Source organism: Cherax quadricarinatus, chromosome 97 (assembly GCF_038502225.1).
Source record: "Cherax quadricarinatus isolate ZL_2023a chromosome 97, ASM3850222v1, whole genome shotgun sequence".
Taxonomy (NCBI): Eukaryota; Metazoa; Arthropoda; class Malacostraca; order Decapoda; family Parastacidae; genus Cherax; species Cherax quadricarinatus.
In genome coordinates, this window is record NC_091388.1 from 6,561,224 (window position 1) to 6,573,229 (window position 12,006).

General features: G+C 38.6%; 1 protein-coding gene across 3 annotated transcripts in view; it reads left to right on the forward strand.

Annotated features, from left to right (window-relative positions):
* Nucleotides 1-12,006, forward strand: part of LOC128704947 (uncharacterized) — a 57,247-nt gene that overhangs the window by 29,968 nt on the left and 15,273 nt on the right. For all 3 annotated transcript variants that reach the window (XM_070105208.1, XM_070105210.1, XM_070105209.1), the window contains exons 7-16: nt 2,008-2,120; nt 5,379-5,575; nt 5,841-5,952; nt 6,245-6,463; nt 6,859-6,960; nt 8,868-8,951; nt 9,657-9,776; nt 10,239-10,361; nt 10,619-10,790; nt 11,596-11,755. In XM_070105208.1, the coding sequence (XP_069961309.1) occupies nt 2,008-2,120; nt 5,379-5,575; nt 5,841-5,952; nt 6,245-6,463; nt 6,859-6,960; nt 8,868-8,951; nt 9,657-9,776; nt 10,239-10,361; nt 10,619-10,790; nt 11,596-11,755 (1,402 nt within the window). The remainder of the gene's footprint in view (nt 1-2,007; nt 2,121-5,378; nt 5,576-5,840; nt 5,953-6,244; nt 6,464-6,858; nt 6,961-8,867; nt 8,952-9,656; nt 9,777-10,238; nt 10,362-10,618; nt 10,791-11,595; nt 11,756-12,006) is intronic.

Below are 12,006 nucleotides of genomic sequence, written 5' to 3' on the forward strand. Positions count from 1 at the left end.
GTTAAATATTTCATCTGCATATGGATACCTTCTTTCAGTATCTCTCCTTGTGACAGATAAATAAAATGCACCATGCCACTATTTAATATTTGGTGTTTAGCTTGCCATAAGCTTGTGAAATTTTGCTATGCACATGCAATACATGTATTAAAAATGAGGTAATGTGAGGTAGGGTTGCATGCAGGTACATTGCATTACTGTACTTAAATGCTGGAGTGAAGACAAAAGACAAATAAAATAAGGCACACTTAAATCGTACCTATTAAGTGGTATACTGCCATAAGTTTTGGTAACTTGCTGGTTTTTTTTTTTTTTTTTTTTAAATTTTCACTTTGGTAGGAAATTTAGAGCAATGGCATCTTTAATATTTCTGGTACTACTGTATTAGAATGATCTAAAGTGTTATTTGCTTGTCCAAATTGTGTAATTTGCTATTTATACATTACTTTTGAGTTTTAGATAAATTTTCTCTAGTGCTGTAACTCCACAAGAGGGGAAAGGGAAGGAAATACAAAGGAAGCATTAGTCAGCCAACGATTGATGTTTGTCAACTAATCTCTTCTCCTTTACACGAAAAATACCAGCCTCATGATATATTTGAAATGCTGTGACTTCACACATGAATATGGGCATAAGTAGTGTGGGTTAGAATCCTTCACAGAAGCAGACATGATCTTTATATTTGATCTTCCAATGTGTAAATGCTTGTCACATTCATTGTCTGGGTCCTGCTACATATTATCTTGTTAGTTCATATCCTGAACTGTTTATGTACAATGTACATTTGACTTACAAAAGTTCCTGCTTTGCAAAACAATTTAAATGTTAACACTACAAAATGGGGAAACTTGGTAAATTTTCACCTGTAATACTGAGTTATTCCTCAGTGTTAATTGCTTCATTAACCAACTGCTATGGAGACTTTAGTGTGACTGCATGAACTAGTTCTTCCTGATTTTTAATTTTTGTCTAGTATATTTATTGGTATAGTATATTTATTGGTGTAGTATATTTATTGGTATATATATATTTTGGAGGCAAAAAATGTTATCTATGGAGGCAGAGGGAATGTATGGAAGTGTAGTAGTACCAACACTTTTATGGGTGTGAAGTTTGGGTTGTAAATGGTGCAGTGAGGGGGTTGGAGGCCGTGGAGATGTCCTGTCTAAGGGCAATGTGTGATGTAAATATTGTGCAGAAAATTTGGAGTGTGGAAATTAGAAGGTGTAGTTGATAAAAGTATTAGAGGGCTGAAGAGGGTTTGTTGAGGTGGTTTGGCCATTTAGAGAGAATGGATCAAAGTACAATGACATGGAGAGCGTATAAATCTGTAGGGGAAGGAAGGGAGGGGTAGGGGTCGTCCTCGAAAAGGTTCGAGGGAGGGGGTAAAGGTGTTGTGGGTGAGGAGTTTGGACTTCCAGCAAGTGTGTGAGCGTGTTGGATAGGAGTGAATGGAGACGAATGGTATTTGGGACCTGACAAGCTGTTAGTGTGAGCAGGATAATAGTGAAGGGATTCAGGGAAACCGGTTATTTTATATTACCAGGATTTGAGTCCTGGAAATGGGAAGTACAATTCCTGCACTTTAACCCTTAAATGGTCCAAACTTATATATGTTTTTTCAACATCTGAAAGTATGTAAAAAAAAATGTAATTTTTTTTTTTCTTTTTTTACATATGAAAATGTGTAAAAAAAAAGTAATCTACTTTTGTAGCACTACGAATTTGAACGTCTGTTAGGACCGTTTAAGGGTTAAAGGAGGGGTTTGAGATATTGGCAGCTTGGAGGGATATATTGTATATTTTATGTATATTACTTCTAAACTGTTGTATTCTGGGCACCTCTGCAAAAAGTGATTGAGAGGTGAACGTGTTGATTGATGATGAAAGTATTTTCTTTTTGGGGATTTTCTTTTTGGGTCACCCTGCCTCGGTGGGAGATGGCCGACTTGTTGGAAAAAGTGAAAATAGGAACACAGTACTAATAATACTGCATAATGTGTACAGGTAGGAGAGTGGTGGTGGATGCTGCCACAGGATTTACCTACAGTGTGAGACATGGTGGTTGGCAGAGGGTTGTAGTCATTGCACAAGGCAGCACAATAACTTTCTACAAGGTTGTAAGTATTCATTTCTGGCTGTTTTCTGGCTACTTTGTTGTCCTTTAATTAAGGTAACTGATAGGAAAGATTTTAGGCCTTCATTTTTTTTTGTGCGAACTTGTTAACCAGGCTGAACTTGATTCATATTACCTGGAGTTTACCTGGAGAGAGTTTCGGGGGTCAACGCCCCCGCGGCCCGGTCTGTGACCAGGCCTCCTGGTGGATCAGCGCCTGATCAACCAGGCTGTTGCTGCTGGCTGCACGCAAACCAACGTACGAGCCACAGCCCGGCTGATCAGGAACTGCCTTTAGGTGCTTGTCCAGTGCCAGCTTGAAGACTGCCAGGGGTCTGTTGGTAATCCCCCTTATGTGTGCTGGGAGGCAGTTGAACAGTCTCGGTCCCCTGACACTTATTGTATGGTCTCTTAACGTGCTAGTGACACCCCTGCTTTTCATTGGGGGGATGGTGCATCGTCTGCCAAGTCTTTTGCTTTCGTAGTGAGTGATTTTCGTGTGCAAGTTCGGTACTAGTCCCTCTAGGATTTTCCAGGTGTATATAATCATGTATCTCTCCCTCCTGCGTTCCAGGGAATACAGGTTTAGAAACCTCAAGCGCTCCCAGTAATTGAGGTGTTTTATCTCCGTTATGCGCGCCGTGAAAGTTCTCTGTACATTTTCTAGGTCGGCAATTTCACCTGCCTTGAAAGGTGCTGTTAGAGTGCAGCAATATTCCAGCCTAGATAGAACAAGTGACCTGAAGAGTGTCATCATGGGCTTGGCCTCCCTAGTTTTGAAGGTTCTCATTATCCATCCTGTCATTTTTCTAGCAGATGCGATTGATACAATGTTATGGTCCTTGAAGGTGAGATCCTCCGACATAATCACTCCCAGGTCTTTGACGTTGGTGTTTCGCTCTATTTTGTGGCCAGAATTTGTTTTGTACTCTGATGAAGATTTAATTTCCTCATGTTTACCATATCTGAGTAATTGAAATTTCTCATCGTTGAACTTCATATTGTTTTCTGCAGCCCACTGAAAGATTTGGTTGATGTCCGCCTGGAGCCTTGCAGTGTCTGCAATGGAAGACACTGTCATGCAGATTCGGGTGTCATCTGCAAAGGAAGACACGGTGCTGTGGCTGACATCCTTGTCTATGTCGGATATGAGGATGAGGAACAAGATGGGAGCTAGTACTGTGCCTTGTGGAACAGAGCTTTTCACCGTAGCTGCCTCGGACTTTACTCTGTTGACGACTACTCTCTGTGTTCTGTTAGTGAGGAAATTATAGATCCATCGACCAACTTTTCCTGTTATTCCTTTAGCGCGCATTTTGTGCGCTATTACGCCATGGTCACACTTGTCGAAGGCTTTTGCAAAGTCTGTATATATTACATCTGCATTCTTTTTGTCTTCTAGTGCATTTAGGACCTTGTCGTAGTGATCCAGTAGTTGAGACAGACAGGAGCGACCTGTTCTAAACCCATGTTGCCCTGGGTTGTGTAACTGATGGGTTTCTAGATGGGTGGTGATCTTGCTTCTTAGGACCCTTTCAAAGATTTTTATGATATGGGATGTTAGTGCTATTGGTCTGTAGTTCTTTGCTGTTGCTTTACTGCCCCCTTTGTGGAGTGGGGCTATGTCTGTTGTTTTTAGTAACTGAGGGACGACCCCCGTGTCCATGCTCCCTCTCCATAGGATGGAAAAGGCTCGTGATAGGGGCTTCTTGCAGTTCTTGATGAACACAGAGTTCCATGAGTCTGGCCCTGGGGCAGAGTGCATGGGCATGTCATTTATCGCCTGTTCGAAGTCATTTGGCGTCAGGATAACATCGGATAGGCTTGTGTTAATCAAATTTTGTGGCTCTCTCATAAAAAATTCATTTTGATCTTCGACTCTCAGTCTGGTTAGCGGCTTGCTAAAAACTGAGTCATATTGGGACTTGAGTAGCTCACTCATTTCCTTGCTGTCATCTGTGTAGGACCCATCTTGTTTAAGTAGGGGCCCAATACTGGACGTTGTTCTCGATTTTGATTTGGCATAGGAGAAGAAATACTTTGGGTTTCTTTCGATTTCATTTATGGCTTTTAGTTCTTCCCGCGATTCCTGACTCCTAAAGGATTCTTTTAGCTTAAGTTCGATGCTTGCTATTTCTCTGACCAGTGTCTCCCTGCGCATTTCTGATATATTGACCTCTTTTAGCCGCTCTGTTATTCTTTTCCGTCGCCTGTAAAGGGAGCGCCTGTCTCTTTCTATTTAACATCTACTCCTCCTTTTTCTTAGAGGAATAAGCCTTGTGCATACATCGAGTGCCACCGAGTTAATCTGTTCTAGGCATAAGTTTGGGTCTGTGTTGCTTAGTATATCTTCCCAGCTTATATCGGTTAGGACTTGGTTTACTTGGTCCCACTTTGTTTTTGTTATTGAAGTTGAATTTGGTGAATGCTCCCTCGTGACTAGTCTCATTTTGTCGGTCTGAGGCTCCACGCATACATGTCTGAACCTCAATTATGTTGTGATCTGAGTATATTGTTTTTGATATGGTGACATTTCTTATCAGATCATCATTGTTAGTGAAGATGAGGTCTAGTGTATTCTCCAGTCTAGTAGGCTCTATTATTTGCTGGTTTAAATTGAATTTTGTGCAGAGATTTAAAAGCTCGTGTGAGTGTGAGTTTTCATCAGAGCTGCCTCCTGGTGTTATTACTGCAACAATATTATTTGCTATATTCCTCCATTTTAGGTGCCTTAAGTTGAAATCCCCCAGGAGCAAGATGTTGGGTGCAGGAGCTGGAAGATTTTCCAGACAGTGGTCAATTTTTAACAGCTGTTCCTGGAATTGCTGGGATGTTGCATCCGGAGGCTTGTAGACTACCACAATGACTAGGTTTTGGTTCTCGACCTTTACTGCTAAAACTTCCACTACGTCATTTGAGGCATTAAGCAGTTCTGTGCAAACAAGTGACTCTGCAATGTACAGGCCAACCCCCCCCTTTTGCCTGTTCACTCTGTCACATCTGTATAGGTTGTAACCTGGGATCCATATTTCGTTGTCCAAGTGATCCTTTATGTGGGTCTCAGTGAAAGCCGCGAACATTGCCTTTGCCTCTGCAAGCAGTCCACGGATGAAAGGTATTTTGTTGTTTATTGCTGGCTTTAGACCCTGTATATTTTACAAAAGTTGTCTTTAGGAAACATTTAACACATTTCATCTTTGATAAATGAAAGAATCTAACCTTTACCAACATTTCTATCTACTGTAAAGCTTTACTTAAACAGGTGGACCATGAACTGTCAGAAATAAGCAGCCTGAGTGCAGGACAGACAGTGACTGACCTAGGATATGGTGTGACCTTTGCTGACCATGAAGGGATTATACAGAAGACCATGTTCCTTATTGTTTTCTCTGCTGCACAAACTCTACAAACTTTCTACAAAATAAGTGTTGGTGCACAATCTTCAGCTTTTGCTGTTGGGTTAGTAGGAATAATTTCCACGAGATGCATGTACTTGTACATCTCTTGTCCTCTAGAATAAGGCAGTACTAACACACGTGCACATGCGCACATACACACTGTATATAGAAACTTAGTATTTGCTCCAACTTAGACAATCAATTAGTCAAGGTCAAAGTCTGGCAAACATTAAGTTTCTCTGTGGGGGTTGTGTGTGTTTTGCCCTAGTTTAGCTTAATATATCAACTTTAAAACTGGGAATGCTGATGTATATGAATTTCCACAGCATACCCAGAGAATGGCATGCAGAAGGTTCTGTTATGAAAGTGATGCAGAGTGGTGGCAGAGTTGTAATAACAGTACACGAGTCTCCTAACCTCCACATTTATGAATTGAAGGTAATGACATTTTTAATTGGCAGTATGCACTGATGGCCATTAAATGGCATAAATTACAAATAGGTATAGAACATTAACCTCTAAAGAGAAATTTGAATTTTAAAAATGGTGGTAGAATATCTGTACATGTATTTGTAATCTACCACTCTTTACCTGTTTAGACTTGACCTAATACTTGCACTACTTAAGTCTGCCCAAGATGCCTCGGCATGACAGGTTTTCTTAGCACCAGTCATATTATGAAATGTAAATGCGTAAGCTTCGCAAATAGTTTAGTTTATTATAATTGCAGGAAGATTTCTGGATGAAATTCCAAATCCAGAAAGTACAGACACTGGCTGCTACTTTCAACTCTTGGATAATGTTCAGCACAGGGTTTGAAAGTTACATAGCAACTGTAGCTACCGACAAAATAACAATATTTGTCCAGAGTGGCGTCCAGTACGAAGTTATGCAAGTTCTGTCAACGAGCAATGGTTTGCAGAGTTTTGATGGCATCCTGGCAGTGCATGTAAGTAGCAGATACTCGATATTTAATGAAACGGCTAGTTTCTGACCTAAACTATACCAACACTATTATTCCTGAAGTCACAGAACTGGTTTGAAACTAATAGAAATATCCCAATTAAGATCACTAAGTAAATTTTAAGTATTAATATACACAAAATTTTACTGTTGTAAATTGTAATACTTTTATGTTATGACAATTTTTTCCAATTCTTGGAATGTATAATTAAAATTTACCAAGTAACCCAGGTCTACTTTTAATGTCTATTGTAGTCGTTAAAATTTGCCCAAAATACTGGTGCACGTTAGTCGCTTTTTGTGCTTTACAATATTTTTACGTGTAAACTACTTTGTAAACTATGCATAGAAAGTTTAATAATTTTGAAATCTTCCCTTTAGGTGAAATCATGCAGAGGGGAAGTGGTATTGATGACTGGATTTGGTAAACACTTGGTGGGCATGGTTTTTGATCCACAATCTTCCTCTCCAGGATTTAAAGTGGTAAATAATATTTAAAAAATAAAATTTAACACTTCAGCAGCCTCCCACCAAAGCGGGGTGACCCAAAGAAGAAACATTCACCATCTTTCATACATAATCTGTCTTGGCAGAGGCACTGTTACAACAGTTTGAAAGTCCCTCCAAACTGCCAGTATCCCAAACTCCTTTAACCCTTTGACTATTTCGGTAGTATATGTACGTCTTGGGAGCCAATGTTTGACGCATGTATACTCAAATTCTAGCAGCTTCAAATAAAGCAGGGGAAAGCTGGTAGGCCCACATGAGAGAGAATGGGTCAGTGTGCACTGTAAAAAAAAAAAAAAAAAAAAAAAAAAAAAAAAAAAAATTCTGCAGTGCACAATGAGAAAATTCCGACCGTGTTTTTGGATTAAAACTGACTTAGAGGTGTATTTTTGTGTACTTTTCATGGTTATTCTCATTTTCGTAGTCTCATTTGATAGAATGTAGAACATACTATAGAAAGAGGTGATTTGATTGGTTTTAATATGAAAAGGACCTTGAAATGGAGCTCAAAGTAGGGGAAATGTTTGATTTTTGCCGATGTTCAAGAGTAAACAAATGTCATTGTCCAATGAATGTCCAACTAGCCACTCTAATACGCAGTCATGAATGGGTTGATAATATTTAGAAAATTAAAATATTGCAGTAGTCCGCATAGCGGTAAATCTTAAATTTTTTCTTTCAATTTTGAATTTTTATTAACACAAAGTAATATCAGAGGGGCCTGGAGATGACTGATGAAAGAAGAAAATGTGGTTTGAGCCAGGAATATCTGCATTGTTCATTCTGGACCCTATTTTGAAATTGGCATACATTATTAATTTGCACAAAATTGGCCAAATTGCCAACTTCTGACCACTTGATTGGGTAGTTGAAATCGGTGAATGGGTACTTTCTTGTACTCGGTCGATAGAACAAATGGAGTTTTAAAGAAAGTTTGGTAGACTGGAATAATGGAATTACCCAAAAATAGGGCTCAAAGTGGGCGAAATTGCCAATTCGTAAATATCAGTGGTCACTAACTTCGTGAGCATAATACCGCAAGTTTTTCCATCAAATTTCGTACTCTTGGTGTTATTACCATCGGGGAAAGATTATAATTTCATAAATTTTTTTCTCTAATATTTTGACACGGAGACATCTCAGTATTTGAGGTTGCGACAAAGGGTTAAAATGCAGGCATTGTGCTTCCCATTTCTACATCTCTAGTCCAGCTAACGGGTTTCTCGGAATCCCCTCGCAAAATATTACCCTGCTAACACTCTTGCTCTCAAAATCCATTAGTCTCCATTCACTCCTATCTAACAGGCTCACACATGGCTGTTGAATGTCCACGCCCCTTGTGCACGCAACCTTTTACCCCCTCCCTCCATCCTTTCCTAGGATGACTCTTACCCTCCCTCCCCCTCGACAACAATCGAGTCATTTTTTTTTTTTTTTTTTTTTTTTTTTTTTTACTCCATCCTCTAAATGACCAGACCACCTCAACAGCCCCTCTTCAGCCCCTCTTACTAATACTTTTAGTAACTACACGCCTAATTTCCACACTACAAATTCTCTGCATGATACTTAGACCACACATTGACCTTAGACCGGACATCACTGCCTCCAGCTTCCTCTGCAGCATTTACAGCCCAAGCTTCACTCCCATATACGTGTGTTGGTACTATGTACTTTACTCTCGTGCATTCCCTTCTTTGCCTCCATGGCAGTTTCTCTTGTCTACACTTCAATGCACCACTTCTTTCCTTCATCAATTGTATGGTTAACCTTGTCCTTCATAAACCTATCTGCTGACAAATCTACTCCCAAATATCTGAAAGTTTAAATAACTGGTATAAATAGAAATGTTGGATATCTTGCTAAAATTTTTTAATTACTTTCAGGCACTAAAAGGCAGCCTAAGTGTAGACGTAACAAGCTGGAAAAATGGATTTGCCTACATTGATTCTTCTAATAACCTTGCTGTGGTAAGATATTCATTTTAACATATGAAAAAATAAGGCTAATGATTTTTAAGTTTCCTTGCTTAAAATGGTTTAGAAGTAGGATTTATTTAAAAACATCTTTGGTTAATGAAAATGGCAGTGACTGAACTATTTTTTAAATTTTAGCAATCTTTGATGAAAGTACGGTAAGAAATCTCGTTTAACCCTTTAACTGTCCAAACGTAGATCTGTCCACTTGCGGGTGGGGCTCCAAACGTAGATCCGTTGTTTTTTTTCATGCTTTCAAATGGGGGAGGAAATAGATTGGAGTGCTATGCACGTGAACATGGATCTGTTTGAACAGTTTAAGGGCTAAATGAATATCACTGAATCGGCTTAAGTATTAATGCTTACTTAAAATTTTGAACTTTCTCATTTAACTACTTGTTTCTTTAAAAACTTGCTTAACTTGGGTCTAGTTCTTTAGTCTTTAATCATTAGGATTAGTTTGTCCAAAATATATAGCATGTTAATTGCTTTTATGCTTAAAAAATCCCCCCTCCCCCCCCACCACTGAGGCAAGGGTAAACTAAATATTTTCAAGTTGATATAATATAGAAGGGGTTAGTAGCACTTTGCTTCCCTGCATTTTAGTCTTAAAACTCGTGTCTTATGGAGGGAGAATTCTTTTTTGCTTCCTCATGGAGATAAAAAAAATTTGTACTAGTGTGGGTGGTATTCTTGCAGGTAATCTTGCCCACCAGCAGTGGAGCTGAGAAGTTCATTGTTCAAGCGCATCTAGTGGAAGTGAAAGATCCGGTGGAATTGCAGACCCAGGGGATTATAAAGGCTGTTGATGACATAAAGGTAGGAATAATTCTCCTATATTAAACTGATGTGATGTTGATCACATGCATCCAGAAAAGTTAAATTTGCTAAATTAACTTCTTAAATTTTCATAGTTGTGAAAATGGTTGGTTTGAGGTAATTTCAAGAAAAATTAAATTTCTAGAGTAAATAGTTAGTCCTAGAGCATAATTTACCTTGTTGCTTTGCTTTATTTCTACTAAATATAATATTGCTGGTATTTGAAGTACACCTTGTCTAAAATTAGTAAAATACACAAGACCATGATGGGAACAATACACTAACCCCCCACATTAGAGAGGAATTGAAATCTGTTTTGGTCAGACTTCGCCATTTAGTCACTGTAGTCGTAAGTTCCTCTCCTCTGTGCAGGTTGTGTATTACCAATTTCATTAAAAATTCTATTAGCACCACTAAATTGCCTACAAATTTTTATGCATTAACACATTCCTGCTCTTTTAGGATGAATATAACCGTCAAAAGGATATAATTACAGCTGCAGAAAACCTTCTGTACTATAGTGTAGCGTCGCACAGCGACATCCATGCTAATATAACTATCACTAGAGGAGTCTTCGTGAATAAGGTTTGTCCTTCATTAGTCGTGTAACCCACTAAAAATCTTTTACTGGGGAAGGGCTGCCCTTCACCAGGCTAAAATGTGGGCATAGTATTTCCTTGTAAAAACAAAAGATGGTTCTAATGATTTAAGTAAAATAATTTGCTGATTGGAGAACTTGTAACTGTTGTACCAAAAGGGGCTATTATTCTTCATTCTTGGGGCAGTAGGTTAGAATCTTGTTAAAATCTTCATAAAAATAGAAACCTAAATGTATCCTGCAGACATTATCTACGGGAGAGCTGGAGGCTACGCAGCTGGTGTTCCCTGGTACTGTATTGGCTGGTGGAGTGTCTCTGCAACAGTACCTAGTGTATCTTGAACATTTGGGTTCACCAGATGCTGTACTAGATGGTACTCTAGATGAAATCTCCTACATTGAATCTGTGCTAAATGGTCAGTTAACATGGTTGGTGCTAGATTGTCGCTGTTGCTATTAGTGTAATCTGAGACCTATTTTACCCCATCCTACCTGCTCTTAAAATTTCCCATTATGAGACCTGGAAACATAAAGCATACCTGACTATGACCACACCTCCCTATACATATAACCATTCAGTGTATTTGCTAGAATACTTGAATCTTTAAGGCTTATACTTCAAGTTACGGTAAATTTTTCATGGGACGTTGTTCAGAGCCCCAAACAATATTGCAGTGTCTGTACACTCCGTTTTACTTTTTTTTTTTTTTTTTTTTTTTTTTTTTTTTTTTTGTGCCACTTAATTAAAGGTTCCCTTCCCTTTACCACCTCTGATAGTCATTTGCTAAGTTACTGTGTAAGGGGATGGGATGAAGAATGGTCTTGGTATGATCTAATACATAGGCTTTATTATGGGTGGTGAAATTTAAAAAAAAAAAAAAAAAAAAAAAAAAAAAAAATTGGGTATGCATATCTTACCCATGGCTACTTAATTTGTAGTTTATGCAGCTGAAAGGGGAAAAACTTTCCTGTGACTTAGGCCTGTCTGCTTTCATCATGGCTCTCATGTGAAGATACATACAAACACTTGGGAACTTAAGATATTTAAACAAAGTTCTAATTTGTCATTTTTCAGTTTTAGTGCTGCCTTGTTAAAAAAAAAAAAAAAAAAAAAAAAAAAAAAAAAAAAAAAACTATATAATTTGCATACGTCCTTGTGCCTCCTCACTTTACATTAAACTTTCGCTAAATTTTTGCCTAATTGCGCCTCGTAACATGCAGATGCTGTACCGGCTTCTGGCATAATTGGAACCATAGGTGGCCTAAAGACGATTGCTTCAGATCTTGACCTTAGAACTCTAGTGGCCAAGTCTGCTATAATTGATAGAGGGCAGGATGCAACTGGCATAGATCTGATGAATACATTGTCTTCACTTGTGAAGTGAGTAATCTTCATTTTTCTGAAAGTTAGACATTTGAAATGCTAATTTTAATGTTGGTATTTGCTTAGTGGTTGTACATGTAAATTGTACAGAGAATGCAGTTTGGAGGGATATGTTGTGTATCTGTGTATGCTTCTAAACTGTTGTATTCTGAGCACCTCTGCAAAAAGTGATAATGTGCGAGTGTGATGAAAGTGTTTTCTTTTTGGGGATTTTTTTTTTTTGGGGGGGGGGTCACCCTGCCTCGGTG